The following is a 9,633-nucleotide window of genomic DNA, read 5'->3' on the forward strand; positions in this document are numbered from 1 at the left end:
GTTATTAAAGGGGAAAAATGAACTCTAAGAGTTTACAGAGTATTTTATTTTAGATGCAAGAACACAAATTTTAAAACAAACATGACAAACATGATATTAAACAGTCTCCATCTATTACTGCTGGATTTGTTTGAGCGCTGAAGGTTACAGCATCTGCACAATAGACCACTCTAGTGGACAGAGAAAGTATTGTACCTCTTTAGATCACTTTCCATGATGAAATATATTGTCAGTTGTGCAAGGCTAGATTATAATAGACAATTTTGTTCGAAATCATTTCTGTAGAAACCTTCAGAGATGATGAATTTTTTATGGTCCTTTGTTATTTCAAATTCTCAGAATGTACCATTCATAATTTATAATAATGGTGTCAAATTGTGAAAATAATACATACAAAATAACTTTTCTTTCATACATGCTTATAAAATATTCAATATTTAGCTTAAAATGTACTGATTGCAATTAAAAACACTAATTTAGTTTATTATGTGATTGCATTACTTTTTTTGTTTTATTTCTGAGGAAAGCACAGGGAAATATTAGGACATTGTCAGATACATTAACATTATACACACACACACACACATATATATATATATATATATATATATATATATATATATATATATATACACACACACACACATATGTACAGCATGTATCTTTTTTAACTGTAGATGAAGCCAATTGATTGAGTTACTGATCCTCTAATGCAGGAATTGGCTGTTGTGGTATATACAAATGACCTTATCATAGCATGTGCAGCAGGCCAACGTCACAAAACTGACAGTACTGCAGAGTTTGGATACAGCGTCACTGACAATGCATCATTAATGGAACAAAAAAACCCATTAAAACTGCCAAAACAGAATTTAAAACAGTTGATTTTTGTTATCTTTTTTCGAGGTTTTGGCTACTCTCCAGCTAATTTAATATAACAATGCTTTTCAGAATGAATTAAAAGAATGTTGAAAAGTATGTAATGCCACTGAATAATCAATAATCCACATGAACATTCAAATATTACTAAACCCTCTCTTCAACGTACAACTTTTGAGTGTTTAACTCAGAACAATTCGCTCGTTTCAACAGTGCAAAAACTAATTTGAAAGCAAATAATTATTAACAAATTTCTTATTCCTTAACCCCGCTAAACACACACACACACACACACACACACACACACACACACACACACACACACACACACACACACACACACACATACACACACTTCTTGTTACACATCTGCAAAAGGAAATGTAAACTGATGCAAAGGGAAAATAGATACCAGCTGAACACAAATTATGCTACTGTAAATTTAGTACCCTTAAAATTTTTTACAAGGGTTATTTTGTTAGTAACAATTCCATTGGAGCCCAATATAATAGAGAAATGCTTAGTTGAAGGGTTTTACCCTCTTAAGAGGTTATAGATTTAACCTATTTGTGCTGAAAGAGGATTGAGCTGAAAAATGTACAATAAACATGAATATGTACATTTGAATAATGATACTTTTTTATCTATCCTATACAAATACAACAAACTGTTACTTCCAGTTGATAATAATGTATTTATATTTAATCTGACTGTATCATTTTGTAACATCATAATTTTTATATATAAGATTTAAATTCAGCAATGAGGCCTATAAACAATATAAAACACACAGAGCCAAAAATGATATTAGAAATAAAAAATAAATGATATTGTCTACATTGTGGAAATAACAAACAATAATCAGTAACAAGCTAGAAGAGGTCTATATTCTGTATGTATGTGCATACCGTTGATCTGCTACTGAACAGGCCAGAATTTTATTAAACATAATATTCAAATAAACCTAATAAATAGTGAAATGAATCGCAATAAATGTAATTTAATAAAGAGGTAACGGACAAGAATGGCTCTGTATAAAGAGCAAAACTAAAGTTCTGTAAAGATATCCAGCTTCAGCTATACTCTGTAATTTCTATAAAATTTCTCCAAAAAAAAAAAAAAAAAATTGTGTTTCAGTGAAAAACTGTACAAGTGCTGTTTCTGAGTAAACCCAATCCCAAATCTCAATTGGTCTTCATGCAACAATATTCCAAAGTACTGTCTGTGTATTTCATTCATTCAGAGCTAGATGTATATTTTAATATTTTACAGAAATATTAGAGCTTCATGTTGGATATTAAGAATATTGCCATTAGGAATGACTTTAATAACATTCTTTTTTAAAACGTGTTAAGTGGTTTGAACAATCCTAAAGTAATCTAAAATGAAGTTTAATTTAAACTCTATTTTCAACATTTGTATGTTGAACTCACAAATTCACTGTAATATATACATTTTAGAGAAACACAAGCATGCTCTGGCAGCGCACAGCGTTTCTGACATTATCGAGCTCTGCCATGTCAGTAGGGTGTTGCGTTATGAATTATTAAGACAGTACTTTGTGATGATACATAATTCCATATCAATTATTCATGCTAATGTGTGTGTAGTTTACTTAATTGTGTTATTGACTATCAAAAGTAATTTCCTGAAAATCCTCAAGGACATGAATTTAATCAGTTTAAGTCTTTTTCAGATGCATTCCTATTAAGTGTGGTACTTTCATATGTCTGGCCCTTAATTATTGATTTTTGATGGAATTCAGTGAAGAAAATGATGATTGTCAATTGCTGATTACTGAGATGAAAGAACAATTCACAAACTATGACTCCTGTGAATACAAATGCTAAAACTGACCTCTTATCATTTTACATACCAGTGTGATCTCTAGAAGACCAACTCAAAGTTAATAATACTTTTCAAAGGACCACAGTGTTATATAGTGCCGGTCTTATTGTCTTTAACTCCATACCAATCACTGTATATAAACAATATTTGTTAAAAACCATTTCATAGAACATATCTATAGCTAATAGATAAGCTGTATATAGCGATGATAACAGAATAAGTGCATATGCACTGTAGGCCAGAAAATTGACATAAGTTTGTAATGACTAAACCTAAAGCCGATAAAAACATCACAGGTCTCTTAAATAGTGGACAACTAGGCCAAACATGATTTTTTTTCTAGTAAACCTAATCATGTACAACTGATTCAGACATTCAAATGCATCTGAACACTTGATTAATTCAATCAGATGTGGTAAGTGAAACTCATAAGTTTCTTATAGACAAAATGCAATGCAATCAGCTGTTATCAATAAAGATCATTGAGAGTAAATCATTATAAGACAAAAGACTACTTAAATAATCTAGCTGTGATTAGTTTGTTTTTCCTAACTAAATTTTTTTTTTTTTAAATCCCTTGGTACTTTTTTCTCATAGTGCATATTCTTAGTGGTAGAAATAACTGTATGTACTGTATAATCTGAACACTTCAACCAAAAGTATACTGATGCTCTTACAGTATAGTACGAAAGGCTGAACCCACTGAACAGTAAAACCTGTAGGTTACACCATCCTTATAAGCATCTACTCAGCCTCAGCAAAGAGTCTGTGCATCACATGCAAAAGAGTCAGTGGTTTAGCGCAAACTAAATAAATAATAAGACCAACCCTTGCTTCCGTTTTTCAGCTCTGCCTTTCGTATACAAGGAAGTCAATTAATAATTGATCACAGCCAGATGGTGTGTGCAATAGGCAACAGAAGACGTACATAAATGTCTACATGTTTAATTGTTTTAAAGAGCATGTCAAAACAGGACCAGAGTGAGAACACTCACAGTCTGTCATTGCCTTGCAGATGTGATGACAACAAGAGTGTCACATCTCATGACCAGTGTGATGAAATTACTTTTAGCAGATCAAGAAAACACAATAAATATACACTTGCATATTATTTCACATTAGGTCATTTATATTAGCGCATGGTGTATATATATATATATATTTTTTTTTTACATTTTAGAAAAAAATGGTCTTTCATACAATGCAATTTCTTACATCACCTGACTTCACAGTATACAAGGCAGTATAAGTCCTACATGAAAGTGGCTGGAAAAATATATGAATTCACATTGGCAGCCAGGGTAAATTCATCCCACAAACTCTCCACCATTAAAACCATTTACAGTGCCAAAGGTATATAGGCAATATATCATTCATAATAATAGGCAAAATGTAACAATAATAGATAAACAACAATTGAATAAATAGCTTGATGCACCCACACTCAAATTATAACACAATAGTAAATAACACTGAACACCTTGCCCTGTTGTTTTGACTGCATGTGAGGAAGGGGGCAGCAGGCATTCATAATGAGATTGTAATTCCTTATGTCCAGGAGGGGAAAACGTGCTGTGTAGGCAAAAATGACTCCCTTATTTCTTGTCCGGGTTCTCCTTTGGGCAATGCAGCTGCTTTTCAGGGGTAGTTCCCTGGGTTGGTAGCTTTGAAGAACCAGAGGCAGGACTGGAGTCTTCCCCTCCCACTGCGTTGGTGCTTTGACCGAGACCAACAGAAACTCTGGCTCCTGGCCCTGGTACTGCCCCAAGTAGGTTGGCTGACTGCAGCAGAGCCTCGGAGTGTTCCCTGGCCTTCATGCGTAGAGCTGCCACACTGGCCGTCCTGTTACTCTGGCACCCGTAGGGAGGCAGGAAGGAGAGACCCATAGGGTCAGGCACACAGCAAGAGCACAGAGGGCTTCCTGCTGTAATATACAGCAAACAAACATGCATTTTAGAGATGGAGATTCAGAGCACATTAAAAATATGGTAAATATCTCACAGGTAAAAGCGAATCAATAGGAATGTTAAATCAGTTACTAACTATGTCAAAATCAAGAAAATCAATCATTGATAAACATTTTTCTAATGCAAAGCAGGGAAATACACAGCCTACACTATACAATAAAGGTTTGTACTGAGAAATTTGTAGGTATTTGAATTGACAGACAAATGTCTAGTAACTAAATATCATATATCAATCATCCTGTCATAAATATCCCCAATCACTAATTTTAACAAAATGTAAACAATATTAAGAATATAAGACATAATACAGTAATATTGTTGACTTTAAGTAAATAGTGATATTGTATATGTATACACAATATACACAGTGTTTTTTTTTTTTAAAGTAGGCCTATAACGTACAGAGAGCTACATGCATATACCTCCAAACCTGTTCTATCAGTTATTAATTGTATTTGTCATTATATATAAAACCTAACCTTTCAAAGTTGCCACTTGTGACAAAGCTTGGGCATAAGTCGCAGTGTTGAGAAGAGTTCCAGGCAAACAGGATGGGAAAAAGGGCCCTCCAGCAACTGCTCTGTTAACACTGTGCATGAAAAAGAGCACATGGAGTCAAACCTCATGTGAATTCAGTAATAGTATTTGTCGTACATCATAGAGTATGTGGCAGATAATCAACACACTTTTGTTGGGCTTCCAGAGGTTCTTTTTTGTTTCTGCTTTGATCCACAGGAGACTGGTTGAGGTTTCTGGCAGAAGGAGCTCCATCACTCATTTGCTCCTTTGTGCTTTCTTGATCCGAGCTGCCTCTCTCTGTTTTTCTCCACTTTGCTCTTCGGTTCTGAAACCACACCTGGACAGACAGCATTGAATTTATTAACATAACTGTTACAGAGAAATTAATCATTTTCAATTCCACCTTTGCCTTGATTACAAAATATACATCTACACTGCATATAAAATATCTCTTAGAAACAATTGTTCAACTTATAACCCTTTCTAATATCATTGTACTCTGTTATAGGTTTCTATGTAGAGCAATTAAGAGCTCTCCCAGAAGGACAAGTAAAGAACACCTAATGCTCCTACAGTTTCTCAGAGTACTTTCCTTGTGTTTGCTGTCATAGCCCTTTAAGTGTCTGCCTTATTATGAGTTTATGGTGACTTACTTCTAACTTCATGAACACAACTGCTGAGCATATGCACCCAAGTTCTTGTATCTTAATTGAATGAAGGTCATTGCCTATAACAACATTTAATTGAGCAATTTTTCATTATCATTTTTTAATGACTTCCTACTGACAGTCTCCCTGCTTCTGAGAGGAAACTGTGATGAAGTCGTTTATTTCCCTATTTAGTGATTGTTTGACAACATCAGATTCGATTAAGGCTGCGCTCTCTAACGCATTAATCATATTTGAATAGGAAAGGGCTATAATGGAGTCATATCTCGAATGCTTGCCCAGCATTGTGCAAAGGTACAATGATGTCAGCAAACAAAAAGCCCTACACACTGAGCATTCATTCAGCATAATAGGAGGCAACATTTTACTGGCAGGACAACAATATTCAGAATGCAATTGTGGCAACATTATCTCACCCTTGCACCTTCTAGCTAGGAGTCATGATCCCCTAACACTGCATGCTCTATAATTGCACCATTAATCTCAATTTGCAGTTTGGTCTTAGTGCAACCAAAACCAATTGACACTTTCCAAAGGAGGAGAAGGAGGAGGGGTCGCCTGCAACCCTATACAACAAAAAGAAAATTTATTTCCTAATAATAATGTAAGCTTAATATGCCCGCATGCTGCAACTGATTCATGTTCAGATTTAATAATGCGAATCTGGTAATCCGATTAGAGAGGCAATAATTTGTTTACAGTCCCTAATTTACAGCAGCGAATGCCATTATGGCTTTGCCGTCGCCGGGTTTAAGCGATAGTAAAATGACCCTGGGGAACACAAGGCCAACTATTCCATCTCCTACAATTAGATCTAGGAAAGCCAATAGCAAATCTGGAACGCAGGAAATTACATACGGGCATACGTGGATTTAATTACACCTAGACGAATTTATAACAAATATAATATGTGTACTATAAGCCTGCAAAATACGACTGGGGAAAGTTTCCAGATGTGCAGCACCTCAAGAAAATACATGTTATCTTTCAGCCAGTGCACATGCAAACAATTCCACTTCTTCTTATTCAATATTGCCTTTTTTTCTGAAGTAAAAGAAAAGCACCTAAGTCATTTTCATACCTTGGAGACGCGGACAAATTAGTGTAGGACATTATCACTAGTTAATTATGAATGACCGATTAATCAACTTAATCTAATATCGCCCATTATGTTGATGCTATTAAAGCGCGCCACACAAATGACGGAGAGCTTTAATTTAGTATCTTTGGCCAAACGTGCTTAGAAAACAATATGGCCTTTATATGTGTTTGGCGCTATCAGATATCACGCACTCTCAAAAAAATGGAAACGAATAGTAGTTATTTGACCTTGTCGCTGGAGAGGTGCCCTGAAGGCTACACTTAGTATATTTTACCTTTTAAAAAGATGCATGGTGTGAACGTTAAGCTTTATCCCTTATTGTTTTATTTATTTATTTATTTATTTATTTATTTATTTATTTATTTTTAATTATACTATATCCAGGAGAAGATACATATTAAAGGTATAAATCCTTTATACCAGCAGAACCACTCAGAGAAAAGGGAGGATACAGTTTAGTACTATTTTTCTGAGAGTGCAGTAATTCCTTAATAAAGTTTATTCCAGTCACTAGTGTATAGTTTCTAAATAAACAAAATGAAGTAGGGAATTGAGTGCACGAATAGTATTATCATAGACCTCTTATATGACATGCGTTGTCCCATAACAGCTGAGAGCAGGTTTTTACCTGGACCCGGGCCTCTGTAAGATTAATCTTCATAGCCAGCTCTTCTCTTGTGAACACGTCCGGGTAGTGAGTTTGGGCAAAAACTGCTTCCAGGGCTTCTAACTGGAAAATAAAGAATTTGTTGTATTTATCGTTATGAATCATAGTCACTATATGAATTGGCCTAGAGGGAGAGGAGTCATGACTCATGGACTAAATAAAGATGGGTCTGTTAAATCAGCAACGATGCCAGAGAGACAACTGTTCTACCCATATCTTATTGTCGGAGCATATTAAAAGTCTAAATAGCTAGACATCTAACCTGAGCTCTTTAGGCTACCTGTTGTAAAGTGAAGGTGGTTCTGTTTCTGCGTTGTTTCCTCCTGAGAAAACCATCATCGAAGTCTCCAGAGGTATGGTTCCCAAAGCCGTTTGAGTTCACTGAAATTGTAGTTTAGAAATTAGTTTGTAGTCTCTATATATAGATATAGATATAGATATCTATCTATCTATCTATCTATCTATCTATCTATCTATATATATATATATATATATATATATATATATATATATATATATATAAAACTTCAACAAAAATTGATTTTTTTGTGGTCTTATAACTAACTAACCTTAACGAGCAAATAAAATTGTAAAAAAAAAAAAAAAAAAAAAGACTAAAAGGCATGACATTGACCATCTGTGGCCAAGCAGACGGTACTAATAGACTTTGACTGGAGGGCAAAACCGTTTTAAGTTGTGGGAAAATTGTAAAACGCTATGCTGAGTATAATCCATATCCATATATGCTAAATGTATCCTGGGCCAGTGTAGTGTATAGTTTTAATTACATAAAAAACAAGTTCCAAATTAATATAGTTATTCATATAATAGTTTGCAATGCACTATGTAATACGGCACTTATATATAAATTCGACTAGACACAAATTAACATTTCTGAATTTATTTCGATATGAAAGTTTAATCCAAGGGTTTTTTTTTTTTTTTTTGCAAGGACAAAATCGAATAAACGCGTCTATGAGTTTTAAAGACAACACGTGCAGGGCAGTTGAGAAAAGACGAGTTAACGTGTTAAAAGTGGGTAAATTGTCATGTAATGTTTGAGGAAGGTGAAAATGTACTCACATGTATTAGTTCTGCAACACTCCCCATCCAGCTGTGGGGGACAGTGGAAGTAAAACATCCTGCTTCACTGAGATCGAAGAAACTCAGCCACGGAATAATCCAAGAGCTTGTGCGCTGTAGATAATAATAATAATAATAATAATAATAATAATAATAATAATAATAATAATAATAATAATAATAATAATGAACTTTATAGCTAACTGGATATTGTTTATGCGAAATCTCTCAGAAAAGCGGCTTAAAGTTTGCAGGCAGTTTAAAGACAGTGTATAAATGTTGTAATAAAAACGACAGTAATTTTCATACCTGCTGTAGGAGTTGTGGTGCGATCGGTGCCGTGACGAAGAGTCTGTGGGAGAATAAATACTCTGTGAGTTCCTCTTGTTCAGCTTGAGATATCCGGCACTTCCACTCCCACTCTGTTCTCTCTCTCTCTCTCTCTCTCTCTCTCTCTCTCTCTCTCTCTCTCTCTCTCTCTCTCTCTCTATCTATCTCTCTCTCTCTCTCTCTCTCTCTCTCTGAACTACTCACTCGTCTCCCTGCTCTCTCACGGCTCGCTATAGGACATCAGAATTAAGTGGCCACGTGTCTTCACAGCAGTCCGCGGAATTTGTTTGCTTTCACCAACCCGCCTTTATAATCTCACGCGTAATCGGACTTAACCTGATTATGTCTTGCTATGACTTCTGCGCTGACCGGTTTGGGACGGGGCACCAGCACGCGCGCCCAAAGGCACGGTCACGTGGTGCTAAACGTCACATTCTCTGCAGCGTCTCCCGGTTGCAGCGCGCGCGCGCCTCCAGCCCATTTCACCCGTCGCCCGACGTTGCGCCTTGTTATTCCCACATCATAAACTCTCGCGCACTCAGTGCATTTTTTGCACACAGTTGCTTTTTA

General features: G+C 35.3%; 1 protein-coding gene across 1 annotated transcript; it reads right to left on the minus strand.

Moving 5' to 3' along the window:
- Positions 1–3,658: 3,658 nt before the first annotated feature.
- drgx (dorsal root ganglia homeobox) lies at positions 3,659–9,194 on the minus strand. The gene is made up of 7 exons (XM_060871387.1): positions 9,043–9,194; positions 8,734–8,847; positions 7,931–8,031; positions 7,612–7,713; positions 5,381–5,550; positions 5,174–5,283; positions 3,659–4,651 (listed from the first exon to the last, which is right to left on the minus strand). Exons 2-7 carry the CDS (start codon positions 8,789–8,791, stop codon positions 4,323–4,325), a joined length of 870 nt encoding a protein of 289 aa, XP_060727370.1. The 5' UTR covers positions 8,792–8,847; positions 9,043–9,194; the 3' UTR covers positions 3,659–4,322.
- Between the last annotated feature and the right edge of the window lie 439 nt (positions 9,195–9,633).

This window comes from Tachysurus vachellii, chromosome 6 (genome assembly GCF_030014155.1).
Source record: "Tachysurus vachellii isolate PV-2020 chromosome 6, HZAU_Pvac_v1, whole genome shotgun sequence".
Lineage (NCBI taxonomy): Eukaryota > Metazoa > Chordata > Actinopteri > Siluriformes > Bagridae > Tachysurus > Tachysurus vachellii.